The sequence below is a fragment of the Pipra filicauda genome, unplaced genomic scaffold (assembly GCF_003945595.2).
Source record: "Pipra filicauda isolate LSUMZ 115617 unplaced genomic scaffold, ASM394559v2 scaffold165_size2600900_pilon, whole genome shotgun sequence".
Classification (NCBI taxonomy): Eukaryota; Metazoa; Chordata; class Aves; order Passeriformes; family Pipridae; genus Pipra; species Pipra filicauda.
This window is the reverse complement of record NW_024104162.1, coordinates 1,169,085-1,189,702: the sequence shown is the minus strand read 5'-3', so window position 1 is coordinate 1,189,702 and position 20,618 is coordinate 1,169,085. Positions and strand designations below refer to the sequence as shown.

The following is a 20,618-nucleotide window of genomic DNA, read 5'->3' as shown; positions in this document are numbered from 1 at the left end:
TGTGTAATGTGCAACCAAAGAAAACAGCTCAATTATTTTAAATTATTTTAAAGAGATGTTGTTAGTTCTCCCATCTCAGGTATTCAAAGATGGAGGGAGAGTGGCTGAGTTTAGTTATAACCCCATTTTAAACCTGTCTGAAAAAGAACATGTTTCTTTTTAAATGAAGCTTGCATGGTATGCTATAAACTGCCTTTTTTTTTTTTTTAATGGGTGTTTGCACTAAGCCTTGCTAAACAAGTTAGAGAGATGATTAACTCGTCTGAAATGATGCGGGAAGGCCTCGTCTCAGTTGCGTGTTCTTCCTTCAGCACATCTAGAGCTGCTGTGGCTCCATGTTATTTGTGAGCAGGGCTTGCAACCAGGGCTGGGCAGGAGGCTGTAACGGGGAAAGAGAAGCACTGATAGAAAGGCCTGGAATTTACCCACAGAACCGAATTTACATGCAGCTGAAAAGGGAACTCGGGTTATTTTTTCCTTAATGAGTAAAGAGTTATCCCCAGGTTCGTTTCCACAGAAGTGAGGCACATCTCCCAGGGGGTCAAAGGAGGAAACCCGAAGTTCATTAGCAGTTTTCTTGAAAAATATTGTTTCAGCGGGAGCAGTGCCCACCCTTACACATGGCAGGGGGGCTTTGCAAAGCTTCACTTCACTTTGTAGGGCCCCAAGAAGTTTCCTGGTCAGGCTCGACTGTGTGATGAAAGGAGCCGCAAAGTTTTGGCAACGGGAGATCCGTCCGGTGAGCACTCCTCTCCATCCTCACGTGCCAGCCCATGTGCACACCCCCCTGCACCCACAGCTGCACCCCTTGTTCCCGGGACAGCACTGAGCAGCTCCCAGCTGGCCATCCCCCCTGTGCTCCCTTCACGCCACTGATGATGACAAAAGGAGGGAAACAGGTTTCCAGGTTGACTGTTCCTTCAGAGAACTTTGCCTAGTCTCATACAGGTCCTGCCTTGAAACCCATTAAGCAGCTGGCTGCTTTTCTGCGTTTATGGTGCTTTTAAAATGTGTTTTAAATTCAAAAGTATTTTCTCCAAACACTTAAAAAAAAAAAATCTCAGAGAAACCACAGTTCCTCATCAGCAATGTGGCTGCCGCCTCAGATTTTAAACTGGTTTAGAAACTTTAGCACACTTAAATGCATGACCTCATCACCCCAAAACAACACCAGAGAATGAGCTTTTGTACCTGTGCTTTTAATATTGAATCATTCATCAAATACTTTTTTTTTTGTCCTACCCTGGTAGGTTTTCGAAATATCATAGACTACTCTGCATAAAGTTTAAGCTAGTAATTCTACTGGCAACAATGACAACGATAATTTTCCCTCTCTCCCTATTACAAGCAGCTTTTATGACATGAAGCTGGGCACAGATAGTTTCACAAAAAAGGTATTTTATTATTCTTAGCAATATTCACCTTGAAGGAATATGAGGAAAGCATACACTTTTTACAGACAATATATAAACATGTTGTACATAATTAACAATAACTTAGTTCACTAATCCAAAAATAAGCAAAATAAAAATTAAAAATAAAACCAGAAAATACTGAAGAATTTTTTTTTATGCTGATACAAGTACAAAATAATTTAAATCTCGACTGCCGTTGTCTATGCTGCAGTGACTGACAATATATTGCACTTTGTCAACTGTATCAGTAATCCCTGTCTTCCACCCACATCCCTTCCCCTCCGCTCAAATCCTACAGAATTGAGTTGGGTACAAAAAATGTACAACTGTACCATTGTAAAAGGTAAAAAGTAAAAAGGACCTAATTCTTTACCTCAGTAGATTAAAAATTCTTATGATTTCTCCCAACCAATTTAGTTTCCCATTTATTTCCACTTCTTTACAAAGTGCACCTATATGCCTACGCAGACCAAAAAAAAAAGAGGAAGAAAGCAGGATTTTCATGGCTGCTTGGTTCTTAATTATAAAATACTAGAATTACATGTTTAGAAAAAAATTAACATACATCCATTTTTGTTTCATTCTGTTTTTTTTCTTTAAAGCAGGACTTTTGCAGTAAAGATACAATTTGGCTTGATCCAAAAAAAAAAAAAAAAAAAAAACCCAACAACAAAATAGTTAAAATTTAAAAAAAAAAAATAAAATAAAAGCTTGTCACAGAGTTAAGCTTACGTGGTTTACATTATCAAACCCCTCCGTTCATTGGGGCATTTTCATCAGAAGTATAGCTAAATATGTACACTGTATGTTATACTGGAGCTTGTGTTCACGAGAGGCATCAGATCATAACAATCAATAGAATACACTTCACATTGGCAATAGCTTTGTTTTCGGTCATTTACGTACAATATGGTTTCATAATGGGAGGTTTAAATTTCTTTTTTTTTTTTTTTTTTTTTTTTCATATAAAATCCACCACGGAAAACAGACGTTCCCCTTACAGAACGATGCTTTCCCTCGTCTCATCAGCTGTCGCTGTGTCTGGGATTTGACGGATGTGTGAAGCTCAAACTGATTGTCTCTCTTTTTCCCCCCTCTACAGTGATCTCAACCCCATTTCTGCCCTTCCTCCCTGTGAAGTCCACCGGGGCCTGGATGCCTGAGACAGCACACGCGCTGGCCGCCTGCGTGTGGACCTGGTGGCCACACTGCCCGAAGTTTACCCAAGCAGCTAATCTGCATTTTTAAGCGACAGCTGCCAACACAACGGAACAAAAATGCTTCAACCTCTAAAGTCTGTGAGTTGGATGTTTTTTATGCCCTGTGATGGTTTCGGCTGCGCTAGAAGTTAGCTGCAACGCGGTTTGGTAAACGCCTGTATCTCACCCCTTGCTAGTGCAGGATTGCCTTCCCAAGAGTTTTTTCCCCCCAGCAGTTTGTCCGATCTAGGTGTCTGTTTTGAGGAGCAACAGGGTAGTTGGAAGAGGGGCTGTTTTTTTAAAGCAATCTTTCATGTTAGGGAAAAGAATGAAGAAATTGTGTCAAAATAATCACCATCTTGGGCACATTAAAATCCCATATTACAGATATGTTTTTCCTTTGTTCCTTCCCCTCGAAATCTTTTCCCCCTTACTAGTAATTTTGGTATGGAAGATAGATGGAGCTAATCCAAGAGGGCTGCTGAGTATGTTTCCCCTCTCCTCCTTGTTTTAAAGGCAGATTTTCTTACAGGGTAGCCATTGCAAACGACAGCACAAAAACATGCAATCAGAGGGGTTGAGGCTTTTTGTGGAAAACAAAATAAATATGACTTTGTGTCTGATTTTAAAAATTACGGTTTTATAAAGATGTCCTTTTATTTTTTTTTTCATTTTCTTTTTCTTCTTTTTTTCCCCATCCCAAACAGAGTCCATGATAGAAATCCAGCATGTGTGGCTTCCAGTGAGCCAATTCCATCCTGGGAGGCTGCTTACATCTCTTTACAATATTCACAGTAATAACAAAGAGAGAAAGGAAAGCCAGTTCCAAGCTTTTTCCTTCAGCTTCTGCCACCTTTTGCTTCCTGCTGGACCATTAAGTATCGAACAGGTGAGTTCTTTTTTCTTATACCTGAGGGGGCAAAGTGCATTACAGGCACCACTACACATTTCTGCAGAAGACCCATCATTTGCAAGGTTTTAGTCCAGCATTAAGAGTTAAAACCACATGGGAGCAAAGATGCCCTTTTTCCATCCCTACATTCTCCTCTCGGCAGAATGTTTTCTTACTTGGTGTCATCTTAGGCAAAGCCCCATGTTCTCAGTCTCTGCGTGGGTCTCTTGGTCATCAGGTTTTATCCCATGGCTGTAACCATGCTGGATGGGTGTGGATGTCCAAATGAGATGCTGGAGGATGGGTGGATGGGGGTAGGTGTTGGTAGGATGTGTCCAGAGTGGCTGAAAGGGGGCAAATGCCCCATGGGTGCCATGTGACTGGCAAGGGCAGCAGCGCTGAAGGGAGATGACTTCTCCTGCATGCACTTGGACAGTTCTTCAAAACACTCAGAGCCTTTCTTGCTTTTCTTTGATTTGTTGGACATTTTCCTATTCCTGGTCTGAATTCCTTCCTTTTTCATGGTCAGAGGCCTGTTCACCTGCAAGAAATGAGAAAATCAGGCTCATGCAGACAAAATGACCTTATTGTGCAAAAATGAAAATATTTGGACAGCCCCCATGTGTTTTTCCTGGATGGAGACCTTTTTCTGGCCAAAAAAAATGGTGTTTCTCTCTGCAGAACTTGTTTATATTGATTTGTTTAATAAAACCACACACACAAAAAACCCCTAGACATGAAAAACAAATTGAACTGAATTTGGCAGCTGATGACTCTCTTTCCCGTAGGCTAACCCTCAGTCCTCATACATTTCCTAATAGAAGATCAAACTAGGAGGCACATGCTGACCCAAATTCAGTCCTAAAACATGAACGATCTTGTACCAGTAACCTCTGTTACTTACAGTTTAAATAACGTTCCAACATGTCAAGTAACTCCTGCTTAGGAATAATTTCTTAAAAAAAAATAAATAAATACAACAAAGCCTTAGATATAATTATTTTTACAAAGTCAGAATGTAGATAGCCCATCAGGATTAATTTTTGCACGGAGCCCATTCCAAATGGCCTCTCTTTCTGGAGGGAAACGGCACACAAAACATAGTTAAAACCAAGTGTGGTAGCTCTATTTTGCCTGGTTTGCCCAAGCGGTTAGAAGCCAAGCTAATACATTGTAATGTCACTGAACTTAGCATCACTATGCTGACAAAGAACGGCTGTCACTTCCCAAGGGAACCTTAGAGACGGGGAAGGAATAAAACAACAACCAAACCCCTGAAACCAATAAAAGCCTAGTGTACACCATGCAGTTAAGACATCAATCCCAGCCAGGCAAGCAGCGACACATGAGATGAGTAAATACTCACATTGTGCAATTTATAGTAGAGTCCGCAGGCATTACAAACTGGGTCCCCGTTTGCATTACGTCGCCATAAGGTCGTGGTGGTTGTCTGACAGTTGGCACAACAAGTCCCTGCTCTCCTGGCCGCTGACTAACCAAAAGAAAAAGAAAATTAAAATGTATCGCCAGGAGGAGGGAGATCATGAGAAAGGTCAAATTGGACTCAATATTTAGGTTGGGAAGAACTAGTTACTAAGATTTGACAGAGCATCGGGGCTGGAGGAAAGCTGCTGTCAGTTTTACATTTTATAGCCGTTAGGTTTTTATTTAAATTTAAATATTCTCCTATGCGTGCTGCATTTTCAAGCCCAGTGGCACTGTGTGTGCAGAGGAAGTAAGGAGAGAAACAATGAATCTCTAACAAAAATTTTAGAGGGAGAAAAAATGATGTGATTTTTTTGGATTTTCCCCTTGCAGGATTCTAGAATGCATCATGAAAACGCATTTGACTTTCCTCTTTTTCTTTAATGACCGATTTGGTTTGTGCCAGTGTTGGGACTGGGTTTGAAAACAGGGAATGATCTTAAAGAATGTGATTTTTACCCCTACTCTGGCCCTTGAAAGGTGGACACAAAAGAAAACCAACCACATTACTTAGCTGGGTGCAGTATTTATCAGAGCCATCACTGAAAATTCAGTTTGCATTTACAAGTGAAAGGGAGAAAACAAAACCGGCTCCAACTTTCTTTAAATATTTAGCAAACCAAATTTCATGCCTTGCAGCAATGATTCCGCTGACCCGAAGCCTCTGTCCCTGCTCAGTTCCTTGACTGACAAGCCCTCAAACAACTGTCTTAAAAGAAAATAAAACCACCAAAAATCCAGCACCCTTTCCTAAAACTATTGTTCTGCCAAAACCAAGGTGAGGGGAAAGAAAAATGCCCAAACTTTCACCGAAAGTCCCAAAACAAGAACAGGAAAAGTAGAACAGCAGGCAGCCAGTGATTCCTGGATGGGCCCTTGTCTAGCAGGCCCCATAATAATGCATTCTTTGTGCATGGATGGTGATGTATAAAGTGTCATGGACGGACTAACTGCACCCCGTATTTTGGGAAATAATTTTGTATTAGAAAGCTTCAGCCCTGCCTCTGTAAGTGGTCAGAATACAGTCCATTTTGTGCTACTGAATTAATGCTAAGGACTCAGTATTTTCTTAAATTAAGAGTTTACTTCCACAAGTGTATCAATCATGGTCATTCCCTGGGGGCCTTACTCCCTGGATATTTCTGCAATTAGCCACAGGGAGCCGTGGGGTGAAGCAGCAGCAAAGCTCACGATAGCACAGGGCATCTCCATGAGCACAGAGCCGAGTCCTGGGGCAGTGGGTTTCCCAGAGAACTCTGAGCACTTCCCTGCCTGCCGGCCCCGGTGGGGAGCTGGCGCCGCTGGAAGCACAGCCCGACCCTCTCGCCAAAGAGGAGCCCAGGGTTCTGTTCTCACTTGCTCCTGATTTACACCATGGCCCTCTGCAACTTTCCCAAAGCCGATGGACGGTTTAGGAGCTTTAGGCAAGACTCAGGCCCTCGGAGACTCATATATTACAGTCCCTTACTCACCCGTGAGAACAGGCCAAAGGCAGAAAGAGGGGGTACCCCCTACTGCAAATGCACTCATGCAACCCAAACACAATTAATGCCAGACATCCAAACGCTGACATTATTAATACAATCACTTTGCTATTGCATGGCAGATGAACAAATTCCCAAAGATGGCCATCTCCTCTCCCCCCCAAAAAAGCAAACTACAGTGGAAAAAGGGGCAATAAACAAAGCTGTAAATCAATTAAAACAAAACAAAACATTAAAACAACTACACTAAAAGAAAACCTCCTTAGTGCCCCCCAAACCCTGCACAGTGAACTAAGTATAACAGTCTCCCAACACACTGGAAGGTGGAGACCTATGTTTGCATATTTGAGATGGCTTACTGATACTCAACTATGCTGCTTAACTCTATGGCCTGTCCCATTCAGTCTGGAAAGCACTTGAGCCTGAGAGACGATAATGTTACACTGTTGTCTTAACATTTTTCTATATGTCAGTCACTTTAGAAGGCAAGTCATTAAGAAGCTTGCATAGTTGAAATTCTGACTCACGACAGAAATCTTCTGTATCCTATCCCAGTGTTAGGGCAGTAATGCCAATTTTCTGCTCTCCAAACCTCATTGAAACGTGCCCACGAATAGCTAAGAGACTTAGGCACCATAAATCACAAAGCTCCAAAAAATATATTTATTATTCTTAGCATTTTACGCATTATTTGTGGAGTAGAGTGTATTAGAAATTTCAAAACAGCAAGCATGACTGGCAAGGCTTGCCTATAGAAACTCTCAAAAGCTTTTAGAGTCAGGAAACAGATACACAAAGTTTCCTTATCTTTAAGGTACAGATATCCGGATAGGAAACTACTACCAGGAGCTTAGAAAGGACTTTTTTTTTTTAAATCGCTCAAATGAAAATACAAAGTATAAGTGACTCCATGGAAAAATAATAGGAATTTTTTTTTTAACAGTAGGGGATTGTCTGGGGAGGGAACCAATATTAGTATTGCCAGGGAATATAAGAGTGAAAATTACTTCATGGCTTTTATACAAATAATTATTAAGCAAGGAGCAGTAGCTTTGACTCATCTGATTTGTTTTGCTTTTTTGGAGCTGGAACTTTTTTTTTTTAGTACACGGTGGAGGACATTCACGCTCATAACCCTTTCGCTCCCGGTATGTGCCCAAAACGTCCCAAGAGGCCAAATAAATGAGGAATTAAATTAAAAGCTGTCATCCGAGGATAAACTGGGAGACGGATACCCGATATCCCGCGTGCATTGTGAGCGGCGGGGAGGCTCGGGACAGAGGCGCTCCGCGGCGCGGTGGTCTGAGCCGGGATGGGGGTGGAGGGGGGAGATCTGCCCCGAGGCACGGCAGTGACCTCGCCGTGACTGACCCCCGTGTACAGTACAGCTCGGCTCCACGCAGGGGCTGAGCAGAGATGAGACTCGCTTGACTTGTGCCTGTGTGTGGTCCCTTTGCCTTATTTATCCCCAAACCCAGGAGAAATAGAGACACCTACCAGCCTCCGCTTAGGTTTAATGAGAGGTCGGTTTTGACCGTTCATTTTGTGGTAGAGCCCGCAGGCGTTACACAGGTAATGCCCGGTGCCGTCTCTTCTCCAGAGAGGGGTAGCAGTTGCTCCGCAGTTCACACACTCTCTGCCTTCTAAATGGAAACACGAAGAAACCGGATTTCTTTCTTTAAAAACAAATTCACAAAAGCTTTTTGCATTGTCCTTTAGGCATTTTTCAGAAGTCAAAACAGTGTGTTAATTCAAGCACATTCAGACAGCAGTGACATCTACAGCACATGCAGCAACGAGCTCGGTGTTTCAAGAACTCCCAGACTCCAGTGAGTATTTTATGTCATGATCAGAAATGGGCAGCACTCTCTGCAAGGTGAGAAAGAGTGACACTCTTATTGTGTCAGATGGAAGTTATCGTTTCAGTAACAAGAACTCCCTTAGTCTGCACTGGGCACCGCTCCCCTCCCGTATCTATTGCACTCCGGTGGTTAGATCCTGTGTTCTTCTGCCACAAATACACACGTACACGTGTACACAAACACACATACACCTGCAAACCCACAACATGTTAAAGTGAGAGTCAAAGGAAGAGGTTTTCTGGGATTAAATCTAAGCAAAAAGACCTCCCATTCTGGGCTTTCTTTTTTGTTGCAAATGCTACAGGATGAGAAAGTAGAGCCGAGCAGACTGGGAATGGATACAGAATGCCAGAGGCTCAGTTATTATTTTTGTTCTAAAAGCAGAAAAACGCTGTTAATGCTGATCTTTGGGAAAGTTCAGTTTCAACAAGCACTCTGGAAATTACTGTAAAAAACAGGCTTTTAAAAACAAAAGCACTTTTCTTTTTCTGTGACTTTTCAACAATCCAGTTTGGATTTGGTAGGGAGCATTTACCTTATTACTGCCTTGTTATTAGTTTTAGTAGCACAGCTTGCTAAACACAGCGTTGTAGAAGGCTGTTTTAAATAAAACCCAACATACAACCTCTAGATATCTGTTTCTGCCTGCGAAAGCTCTCTGCTAAAAGTTCATTTGCCTTGGATGGTTCGAGGGCAGGTCTGCTTAATATAGAAATCTCTCTTAATATAGTTTATGCAAATCCTACAGTATTTAACTGGATAGGAAATTCTTTTTGCTAATAACTGAAGCAGGCCACGTTGAGTTCAGCAGGGCTTGCGTCTCCTTTAATCTAGGGAGTGGGTAGCTTTTAAACAACACAGTCTAGAGTGAAAAATGAGGGGAGCTCTGCGGCGCTGCATTTGTAGCTTTTGTCCCTCCTAGGGCAGGAAGCTGCAGGAGTCGTTGTGTCGTGAGTCTTAGTTTTCCTACAAAAACACTGAGTGGTCACGAACTTTCCCCAGTTCCTTGCACTGGGAGCTCCCTTACAGAAGAAAAAAAAAAAAGGCAACTGTAAAACAAAACAAAAAAAGCTCCTTGCTTCCCCCATCTAAAAGTCATTGGTGGCTACAGGACAAAAATAAAAAAGCTACTCAAGATCCATCTATCTTCAGAGACCTGGATCTTGAATTAGTTTCTAAACTCAGGACGTTCAGGCTGCCAGTTGCCTTTATTTTCTACTCTCTGCACTACCAAAAAATAGATACACACAGCAGCAACTGCCTTGAAAGAGTGGCAAAGAAAGAGTGTATTTTTCCTCTCAAAGGAGCCATTTGAAACAGAGCTGATGAGCTTGTAAAATAGCTGGTATTTTGGTTGCAAAACTCTTAGAGTTCACATTTCTAAATTATTGTCTACTTAAATAAAAACATGTAGTGTACTCACAAGCAAATATGTGCAATGGAATACATGCACAAACACCTATAGAGCCATGTATTTTAAAGTGTTGTTTAAATTCAGTCTCAATATATTTTAGTTAATTTCCTTCCATTGGTGAGGATGTCAAACAAGGAAGGTCAGAAGAATTACACAAATTGTCTTAATTCATCTGTCCAGTTGTATAACTACTGTGATTTCAAAGTGGGATCAAAACTTGGTCCATCGCCTAATTTGCTTGATTTAGGACTGCACTTTTAGGACGAAATGCAAGGAGTGGTTGTGAACACGGGAAAGGTTTGCAGGCAGTCGTTTGTAAGCAAAGATATGTCTGGTTCAGGGGCAGGGGGAAAAAAAGAGTATTTTCTGGTTAAAGTTAGGCTGGAGTAAGCAATGACTGGACACCTCAGTCTTTTGCGCTGGTATGTAAACTATATTTGAACTTTTACTCTTGTAAAATGTGCAGGAAAGAAGGCCTTTGCGTTTCTGAAGGGGACCGGCCAGGGAAGTTTCGCTTTCATCCTGTGCTGGGGCCTTGGGTGGCGTTAATGAAGAGATATGGAAATTATGGAGAGAGAAATACCCATCACCGGGAAGTCCCCACATGTCATCTGCAAGGGTTTGCTTGATTTGGGGGAGCAGTGTCGGGCCTGAGCCCCTCGGGAAGCTGAGGCCTGCCTGTCTTCGAGGAAAACTTTTTCCATCTCAATCTGTCTTTCTACAAAGCTCTGCTAGCTCAGACTGCCCCGGCCCCGTGCCCCGCGGCCCCTTCGAGCGCTCTGGGGCCGGTGCCGGGGTTGGCACCCGTAGGAGCCTGGTCCGAGCTCCATCTCCTAGTTTAAAAACCCAGAAGAGCGGGACCAAGCAGTCACCCTCCCCTCCGTCCCGAAGGGCCGACACAAGCACCCAGCCTCGCAGCAGCCTGCACCCTCACCCCAAGAGCCAGCGCAGACACCCACCACCCGCACCCGGGACGCGGCCGGTGCGCGGCGGGAAGCCCACGGGCTGCGACACTTACCCGAACAGGACCTGGCCTTGCTCCGCGGCTTGGGGGTGAAGCTGGACGCGGGGCCCCCCAGGAAGCTGCCCGGGTGGAAGAGGCTGCTACTGTAGTCGTGGGCTGCCGGCACGTAGGAGGGGTAGGTGGGGATGGGGTGGTGGGTGGAGGGCTGGGCCCCCATGCTAGTGAGGCTGCTTCTGAGCGGGCTGGCGCTCTCCATCTTCATCCCCTCCGACAGCGACACTTGGTACTTGATGCTGTCTTTGTCCTCCTGCCGAGCCCCGGCAGAGGAAGAAGGGGAGGCGGCACTGGTGGAGTTGGGGTCCGGGGACACTTCCTTGGGTGGGGTCGGGGGGAAGCCGAAGAGGTGAGAGCCGGAGTGTGAGGCCGGGGTTAGCGAAGACACGGAGGCGGTGCTGGAGGTGCTGCTGCCCGGGTACACCGAGATGGCCCCAGGCGCTCCGGCTGCCGAGGGGTGCAGGGGTGTCTTGGTGAAGGGGCTGACGGTCCAGGGGTTGTGGTGATGGGCAGACAGTGCCGCCTTGCTGCTGTCCAGCCAAGGGATCCCCGGGCTATGGATAAGATGAGGCCGGCACATTTGACTCCCGGTCAGGCGGGCTGTAGAAACACAAGAGCGATTAGGATCAGCGTGAGGCAGCTCAGCCCGGAGCGGCTCCCAGAAGTTCCCTAGCTCCCCGTGGCTGGGCAGCTCCTCAGTCTGCGGGCAGCCGAAGGACAGCCGGCCACGGGAGAGACTTCTCAACCCGAGGAAGAGCAGCCAAGCTGACGCAGCAGCCCCTTCACCCTGTCCCAGCCGATGGAGATATCAGCCAGCCTGGCGAGAAGGAGCAATGGGAGCAGGAGGGGGACCCAAGCACCCCCTTTCCTCCCACCCACCCCACCCCTGGGAATAGGCAGCAAACCCCTTTCTGCTTTATCTTCTGAGCTCTCATAACGCACTCTCTTCGGTTCCTAAAAACACCCCCAAATAAAATCCGTCGCCTGTTTGAATCGGTTTGTATTTTGCATCCGGGAAGTAGCCGTGTCTGAGAAGTTTTTGCCTGTGCGCACACTATTTCCCCTTCCTCTCTCACTCCCCCCGTTCTTTCCCTCCCCTCCTCCAGTCCTTGGTTATCCCTAGGGTTAAAATCCACCCATGCCTCCCTTTCTGTCCTGTTTTAGATCGCCTTTTCCCTGGATCCGACACACCGAAGCGGCCCCGAGTGAAACTTCTTGCCCCTGCACAGGACGCCCGCTGCCAGTACGGAGGGGCCCGGAGCCCTGGAGGAGACGGCGGGGAAAGGGCCGGGGGTGCTGATTTACCGTGTGCCTGGCTGTAGGAGACCCTGGCCCGGGCATGGGCGGAATTGGCGTAGTAAGGGTTGCCCTGTGAGTCCAGGTGGTTGAAGAAGACGTCGACTTCATCCGGAGGTAGGAGCTGCGCTGGTTCCATGTAGTTGTGAGCCAGTCCGGGGTGGTGGCTCTCGGGGTGCTGCCCGTTGAGCACGGCGTGGTGGGCCATCCAGCGAGGCTGGTCCGTGGCCACCTCCATGGCCTCGGGCCTCCCCTCCCGCCCACCCCCGGGCAAGGAGCGAGTGGCGCTCGGTGGGGGTGGGGGTGCTGCTCGTGGGGTGGCTTTTGGCTCTGCTGGTTGGTTTTAGGAGATGGGGTAGCTTTTCTTAGAAAAAGAACCGCCGGGTGACTGGAGCGCACCCTCTGAGGGGACGGGGGGAGGACCCCCGAAGTCAGCGTGTCCCTCTGTCAGCAGGCGGGTAGCGTAGGCAGGTCCGGGGAAGCGCCAGGGCAGCACCTGTAGGGAGAGGCGGGAGGGTTAGCGGCTCGGCAGCCCGGGGTGCGCTGCCTGCCGGACCGGCTCCCGGCAGGGTTCTTTTCCCAGCGGTGCAAGGATGGGGAGGGGGAAGCAGAGCCCCTCCCCCCTTCCAAAAATATTCTCTCCCCAAAAGTCCTTGCCTTGCGCCCTCCCTGCTCATTGCCCCACAAAATAAACAGAGATCCCATTCCAAACTCTTTACCAAAAACAACATCAAAAAAAAAAAAAAAAGAAAACCAAACCAAAACAAACAAAAAAACAAAAAGAAAGAAAAAAAGGAAAAAGCTTTCTTTCCCCCCCCACTCCCCGCTCTCGCTACAAACGTCAACAGGAGTTTTTCCAGCTGGCTTCAAAACCAGAGTAAAGAAGGAAAAACGGCAGAACTAATACAGCGTAGTTCTAGCAAGAACTCCGACTGACACAAAAGGAAAAGGAGGGGGAGAAATGTGGAAGGGAGAGAGAAGAAGAGCGAGGAGAAGGGTGTTTAGAGAAGGCAGCGAGTTCACCCTGGCAGCGGCACGGTGACCCCCCCGCCCTCCTCCCTTGCCCCATACTTACCCGGCGCGGGAGGCTGGGTGGCGATGGATGCCGGCGTGGAGGATGCGAGTGCCGGGAAGAGGGGGAGAACGGAGGGGGGAATAAAAAAAGCGAAGAGGGAGAGGAGGGGGGAAAGGCAGAGCGAGCGCGGGAGGAGGAGAGGAGGCTGGATGGAGGGTGTTACTCAGATGGCAAAGCCGCTGCTCTGGCCGGCTCGGTCCCATCCCCGCGCATCCTATATGAGCGCTGGCGCCAGCTGGCCGCGGCGCCGCAGACGGGCCGGGGCGCGCAGGGCCGGCGGCCGGGCCAGCCAATCCCGCCGTCCCACACCGCCCCCAACCGCACCCCCGGCCCCAAACGGAGCCGGCCCGGAGGGGGGAGAGGGTGGGGGGGACGCGGCAGACCCCCTCCTTCGCCCCCCTTCCCCCGCTCGCAGCATGCTCGCCCGGCAGCGCCGTTGGGGGCTTTCCCCGCCCGGGCGCTGCACGCCCCTGCGGGGCGGGGACGGCAAAATAAGGGGGTCCCGCCGGGGTGTGCGGGGATGCGGAGGGGGCGAGGGAGGACAGAGTGCGGGAAGAGCCCGGCGATGGGGCCGGCTCCGCCGGGTGCTGCGGAGCCGCGACTCCCAGCGCCGCCGCCGGGATGCCCGAGGCTGGAAATCGGCACCGGGGAGATAAATACGCTAAAATCCTTTAAACCAGGCAGAGCAGGACGCAACCGGGAGCGGGACAAACCTCACCGTGGTCGTTCCCATCACGTTAGTTTAAAATAACTGTCCGGATCGGGGAAAAAAATAATTAAAAACAAATAATTGCGAGGCTCCGCGACAGCCCCGGGGACCGGCGGGATAAGCAGGGCCTGGCCGGCGGGGCCGCACCGGGCCGGCTGCGGGGCAGAGACGGACCCTCTCTGCTCCCCGGCCCGCAGCTCTCGGGCCGGGCCCAGGTTGGGGTTTCCTGGCCACTGTGGGCCCGGGGAGCCAAGCCGGGCCGGGGCAGAAGGGCGCTGGGACCGGCTACAGCCTTCCCAGTGGGGCTGCGGAGCGGCAAACACACTTGTTTTTCCATTCTCCCACGTTTTATAAAAGAAAACATAAATAACGAAATAAACATCACAGTTTTAGTATTTGCAATTACTTGTGTGCTTTGGACCGGGGAGCAGAGGCGCATCCTAAATCAACAGGCGTTTTCTGTGGAGTTTGCGGTGCAGCAGCCGGGTAAGCCGGGGCGCAGGTAAACCCGTCCACCACTCCTAAAGGTGCGGGTAAACCCGTCCGCTTTTGGGGCGGAAAATATTAATAATAGGAAAGTCACAATTAACTCCTTGGAGCGCGGCCGGGCGCTGCTGCAGGTACCGTTTCCCAGGCGCTCCTCTCCCGTTCCTCAGCCGCTGCTTTAGGGGGAAAAGGGAAACGCTGGTGGCATTCCCTCAACCTTTCGAGCTGGGCGCGGGGCGAGGACACTGCCCCTGCCTGGGGAACGGGGCAGGGGCGGCGGGGAGCAGCCCCTCCACTCTCCGGGCAGCGGCCGCGGCTCCAGCCCGACGGCGCGGCCGGGGCAGGGGGTGCGGGAGCCGGTCGGGGCTGCGCCGGGCCCCACGGGGATATTGCGGGCGGGGGGAGCGGGGCGGCCCCGGGGATGCTTCTGCTGCTGCCCCCGGGGCCGCCCCCGCGGCGGGCAGCGCTGGGGGCTGGGAGCCGGAGCCGGCCTCCTCCGGCCCGACCGCCCCAGTCACTACGACGCCGGGGCTCTGACGTCACCCGTCACTGCCAAATTCGCCAGGAAATGAACTTTTTTTTTTTTTTAATAATAACAATAATAATAATAATGATGACGGTAATAATAATAAAACTCCCTTTCCTCGCTGCGGAGCACGTCTGGCCGGAGCGACATGGGGCTCCCTCTCTATTCTTTCACCACCACCCGTTGTCCCCACAGAACCTCCCCCCAGGGATCTCTCAACGCAGCCCCCCGTGGGGACCCACAGCGCAGCCCGGCGGGGCGGGGGAGCGGGGGCTGGACTGGGGGAACCGAAGGCTGGGGCAGGGAGAGCAGATTATGCTCCCCCCTCCCCTCATCCTTTCCTCTGACGCCTCCTGCACCCAAAGCCCGGGTTGTCCCGCTCGTCCCGGCACCCTGACCTCGGGGCTGCGCGCTGGCGCCGGGGCTGCGGCGCCCCTCACCCCCTCCTGCCGCCGGGGGGGTGGTCGCAAGTGGTGGGGCCGGGCGGCAGCTCCTCCGGCGGCTGCCGGGCGCGGAAGGGACGGTGGAGCCGGCTTCTCCCGGGACGGGCTGGTTGGCCCGGGCAGGCCGGGAACAGGCGCTGGGCCGGGCTTGGTGGGAAGAGGGGCCAGGGTTCGGGAGGGCAAGTGCCCCCCGCGCTGTAGACCGTGCCCAGGAGCGTTGGGCAGGTATTGCCCCGGAGGAAAGGGAAACAAAGCATCAATAAATTAAAAAAAAATTATTTTAAAAAAGGAAAAGTTAAAAGACAGAGAGAAAATCAATCGAGGTTTCTGAAAATCCAGCTTCCTCCCTCCGAAAGCGATTTTTTTTCTACGAGCACCAAAATCACACAAAATATCGCCCCAAAACGGATTTTTTTACGTTTCGAAAGAAAGGTGAGTATAAAATAAACTCATGCGGTTACAGGTAGGTCCCCTCGGCGCCTCGTTCTACCCACAGCCGGAGGCTACAGGGGCCGGGGCGGGCCGTGCCCGGGGGGTCCCGCCCGATGCAGCGGGGCAGGGATCAGCCGGGCCCCGCCGGCTCCCGCTCCCGGCCGGCAGCAAAACCCAGTGCCTCGCTACACCCTTATTAATATGGATATTTTAATTACTGCCCTCCTGCCATCAGCACGGGGCCGCGATTTTTGGTTTTGTTTTGGGGTTTTTTTTTGGGGGGGGGAAGTGGGGTGGGCTGTTTGTTTTAGACAGGTGATAAAATCGCAGTTAACGAGCTGATAATTCGTTCGTGTTTGTTTTAAAAGACAAATTGTAAAGATTAATCAGGCGGCTTGATTTATGGCAAGGCAGACCCCGGCGCTGCCCGGCCAGGGCTCCCTGAAGCCCCCGTCTCGGGTTACCCGGGGGCCGGCAGGCGAAGCAAAACAAAAGGGGCGAGCGGGCGGCGGCGGCGGCTCCGGCCGCGCCGCCTCAGGACAGGATCCCCCGGCGCCCACCCCACCCCCGGGCCGGGGGTCCGGCTGCCACCTCCCCGCTGCCGGGTGCTGGCTGCGGCCGGCGCCTCTCCTCGCACCCACCTCTCGCCTTTTGCACCCCCATCCTATTAAAACCCTTCGCAAAATAAATAACCCCTCCAGCAGGAATGAAGGATTTCTGCCGAGACACCTGGCTGAGCTGGGAGGTTTCCTAACCAGCCGGCTCGCAGTATTTTGTTTTATTTTATAATTTTATATATTTTATTATTATTCCCGACGTGTCCCATCCCCGCTGCCTGGATTTGGCGAACCGGCTGCCGGCTCCGGTCTCGGCTGCTGAACGCCCCGGCGGCACGGCTGAGGTTTTTAATTGAATTAATTCACCCACCGGGAGCAGCAGCGAACCGCGCTGGCTGCTGGAGGCGAGCGGCTTAGCTCCGCTCCGCAGCCCGCCGCTCACACGGCTGGTTAAGCAGCTCTTCCCTCAATTTTCTGCCAAGCCTCCCGGGAGAGGGTCCGGCCGGGCCCCGCTCCCGCAAACCCCCGTTTACCTTCTTTCCCCGCTTTTTCCCCCGGACACTACGGGCTCCGTTTTATTAACTTTATTTTGTTATTGCCGTTGCATTTTATTTTTCTCTTTTAATAAGGGAGCTTTCCCAGACCTGGAAGCACAACTGGTTATTTTGATTTGATTGACAAGTGATGTCATATCGTTAAGGGAGGGGGGAGACGACAACATGTTTTAGCAACAGTTAGTAGCGCCATGTGATGGAGGTGACACCTATTCCTGGGCAGAGGCGAAGGCAGAGAACAAATACCCCGGCGCCGCACACGGACCATTTATTTACACTCCTGGAGAGGGGTTTCCTCCTCTTTTTTTCCTTTTTTTTTCTCCCCCTCTTCCTGGGTGCTTGGACCTGGGAAAAATTGTACCTGAGGAAGCGGGGGTGGGACTCGCAGACCCGAGGGCACATTCCTCCAGACACCCCTTCCTAGGGTGCCCTCGGCGACCCCCCGAAAGCTCCCCCCCCCCCCCCCCCCCCGCTGCCCCGTGAACGAAGACCTGGGGGTCGAGACCTCCCGTGCAGCATTCCCCACTCCTCACTTCGTGAGGTGCAACCCGCCGCCGCAAGCAGGGAGGGCAGGAAAACTCCGTGAAAAGAAAGAAAAAGAGCGCTCAGCTCTCAGTCCCGCACCGGGCCGCGGCGCTCCCGGTGCCTGCGGGCGATGTGCGAGGCCGGGGCGGGCCGGGAAAGGCGGCTGCCCGCCGGCGGGGAGGGGGCTGGGTGGGCCCACTGTGGGCGTATCGCCCTGGCCCCCCGCCCCGCCGCAGGTTGGGGACCAGCCGGCTCTGCCAGCGGCTGCCGCCCGCAGGTAGGAGCCCCGGGCACTCGGCCCCGACGAGCAGCCCCCCGCCCCACCCCGGGTTTATTTCCTTGGTTGGGATTTTTTTGGGAGGGGAAGTTCTTGCTTTCTGTCTTTTTTGTTTCCCCCTTTTCTTTTTTTCCGGTGTTTTCCTTCCTCTGCTCTTGTCTCCGCTTTGCTTTTCTTCTCCCCCGGCCCCCCTGTCCTGCGTTACTACCACGTATAATGGCTCCTAATAGGGTTATAAAGTGACATAGTTACCTCGTAACCGCACGACCCTTCTTTAAATTGCATTGAGGAAAAACAAAGAGGAAAAAAAAAAAGCCAGAGATACGGCTCGGGGAATAAATCGCGGAAAACTTATTTTTTGTTTGTTTCTGTAAATACGCTATCCCTCATCCCGCAGACGATTTCTGCAGGGTATGTCCCCCAGGGTGGGAACTCTCGGTCCCAGCCTCGCCCCCGGCACACTCCCGCACACGCCTTCACCTGCGCTTTGTCCACAATTTGCCTGGTGCACGCCACCCCCGCAGCTCGCTCGGCTGCAAATAAAGAGGAGGAAAAGCCTCAAGTCGACCCCAGTCTGCCCACAAAACCGCCTTTTGTGCAAGTTTCCGAAGTGCGGGGGGTAGAGAGGGTTGCACACGCACAGCTTTGTCCAGAAAAAGGTATAATTATTTTTTTCAGGCACTGCTAGGAAAGATTTCGTTCGTAGGATCTCACTTTAATTTTTTTTATATGTATTTTTTTTCTTTCAAGGTTATTTCGGAAGCAACTGTTGCAAGAGGGAGGAAAGAGGCCGATCCCGCAGGTTTGATTTGTTCCTCCTCAGAGAAAACTTTGCTGGGGAGGGACCGGCCCGGCACGGGGAGCGGGGCTCGACTAATGCCCGACACCGGCAGTGTCTGTGGCCGCCTGTCCCTGCGAGCCGCGGGGCTGAGCCAGGCCGGGGCTTAGACTTCGGAGGAAAAAAATAAATAATTGCGTCTAATAAAGATGCTTCGTGCTCTGGGGAAGAACAATCCCCGCGACTGAAACTCGCACCCCCTTAGTGAAATCGCTTTTCTTATTGAAATCACCTCAAATCCAGGCAGGCTACACTCTTGGTCGCTTCTATTTTTTTTCTTAATTTTTTTTTTTTTTTGCCTTCCAGCCTCAGCACCCCAAAGCAAAAGGAGGATAAAGAGGGGAACTTTGCACATACAACAACAGGAAAAAAAAAAGGCGAGGGGGGGTGAAAGAGTCGGCGGAGAGGAGCGGCCGTGTCCCCGATGTGCCTGGGTAATTTTAAATCATGCAAAGCCCCGTAAAGCTGCCGCACGGGACTGGGACGGGAAGACTCCCCGGCAGGCAGGTGCAGGGAGAGAGGGTCCGGGCCCTGCCGGCTTTCGGGACAGAACAAACCCTCGCATCTTTTTTTTTTTTTTTTTAATGCCCAAATCTGCCAACAAAGGCAGAGAGAGATAGGATGTGGCTGCGGGGAGGGGGCGCAGGACTCCGCACCCCCTGTCTCCGGGAAAATCTCTGCCTGGCCGCCCTGGGTGAAATGCAACTTTCCAAGATGGAGATTTAAATAATCATCCCTATGACAATGGGAAAGAAAAAAAGAAAACCAAAACCAAAACAAAACAACCAGTCTCAGACCCAACCACGGCCCGGCAGCCCCGCTCCCCGCGGAGTGCGGTGCGGGAGCGGCCCGGGCGCGCTCCGCCGCCGGGCAGAGCCGGGGGAGCCCCGCGGTGCCCCCGGGCGCTGCACCGGCCTCAGCCCGGCGGGGCGGGAGGCAGCAGCCCGGGGGATCTGGCCGTGCTGGGGACATTTTTTCGTTCTTTACAAACCCTGCCAGGTTTGCCCCTGGGGAAAATCGCCCCGAGCGAAGCGCTCCGGCAGCGGGACCTGCACCTCGATGCCTGCAGGGCCGACCCCGGGCCGTGCAGAGCCGCGCCGCCGCGGCCCCTTACCTTGCCTTTCGCCCGTCCTCGTTTTCCTTGCAGTGTTCCGCCCGGTGCCTGGGAAGCGCCGGCTTCTGGCGGGGCCGTTCCGCGGGCTGGGGAAGGGTCCGGCCACGGGAGCCTCCCCGCCTGCCCGCGCCGGGAGCGCGGCTGTGCCGCGGGCGGAGGGTGCGCGCAGCCCGGCGGAGGGGCTGCCGCCGTGCGCGCTGCTGAAAAACTGGCAGCAGTTTCGAGCTGAGCCCTTTTTTTTTTTCCTCCCTTCCCTCCTTCCCCCCTTCTCTTCCTCCCGCCTCCTTCCCTCTCCTTTCCTCTCTCCCTTCTTTCCCTCCCCTTCTCTCTCTCACTCTCCTGCATTCACGGATGGCACAGCGAGCCACTGTGTATTTATGTACATAATAAGGCAGCTCGTCCCCTCCACTTCATTTGCATCATTACAATATCTGTACAAGCACATCGCATTGTCTGTTGCTTGCACCTTTTGTTACGGTTGCTGTCACAGTCTACGCGACTTGACTTTCATATTTTAAATGAATTGATATTATACCAACAACACACACTCACATCCCAGGCGCTGGGAAACCGGGCTCCGGCGCGGCGGGCGCCGCAGCCCCAGCCTTTCCTGAGCCGCTCGCTTCTTCCTCGGATCCCAAGGAACGTAGGGTGGGGGGAGCCGCTTCCTAGGATCAATTATTCGTATAAATTATTCCTATTCGTATTAATTTTGTTTCCACTTTCTAATGAAGGGAATGCCTTGGGGGTCTCAGATTTTTTTTTTCCCCTTGACCAGCCTGGCTTTTGTACAACCTCGTGTTTCTTCTCACCCCTCTCCCTTCCAAACTCAGCCTTTCGGGCTATGCACCTGCACGTAAGTGAGGCAGCGGAGAAGCTGAAAGAGGCGCAAGCAGATATTACACGACGGGTCGTTGTTATGGCTAGGAAAGAGACGGTAAAATACGTATTTCGTAGACCACTAAGAAATTCAGCCAGAACGAATATTTTTGGAAACGTTTGCGCGCCCCAGCCCTA

The 20,618-nt window shown here is 51.1% G+C and overlaps 1 protein-coding gene across 2 annotated transcripts; it reads right to left on the bottom strand.

Annotated features, from left to right (window-relative positions):
- Nucleotides 1-1,381: 1,381 nt before the first annotated feature.
- GATA2 (GATA binding protein 2) lies at nucleotides 1,382-19,768 on the bottom strand. 2 transcript variants are annotated; one of them, XM_039379396.1, is made up of 6 exons: nucleotides 19,602-19,768; nucleotides 12,075-12,561; nucleotides 10,770-11,369; nucleotides 7,973-8,118; nucleotides 4,873-4,998; nucleotides 1,382-4,047 (listed from the first exon to the last, which is right to left on the bottom strand). In XM_039379396.1, exons 2-6 carry the CDS (start codon nucleotides 12,301-12,303, stop codon nucleotides 3,748-3,750), a joined length of 1,401 nt encoding a protein of 466 aa, XP_039235330.1. In that variant the 5' UTR covers nucleotides 12,304-12,561; nucleotides 19,602-19,768; the 3' UTR covers nucleotides 1,382-3,747. The 2 variants fall into 2 exon arrangements, with proteins under 2 accessions (XP_039235330.1, XP_027585320.1); XM_027729519.2 differs by lacking the exon at nucleotides 19,602-19,768 and adding an exon at nucleotides 13,141-13,566.
- Between the last annotated feature and the right edge of the window lie 850 nt (nucleotides 19,769-20,618).

Excerpts from the sequence above, each read along its gene's own strand:
- GATA2 (XM_039379396.1), bottom strand. The coding sequence starts at position 12,303 with ATGGAGGTGGCCACGGACCAGCCTCGCTGGATGGCCCACCACGCCGTG. Across the intron at positions 8,119-10,769 it reads CAAGGCCAGGTCCTGTTCGG|AAGGCAGAGAGTGTGTGAAC; the intron begins GTAAGTGTCGCA and ends GTTTCCATTTAG. Across the intron at positions 4,048-4,872 it reads TCTACTATAAATTGCACAAT|GTGAACAGGCCTCTGACCAT; the intron begins GTGAGTATTTAC and ends CATTTCTTGCAG.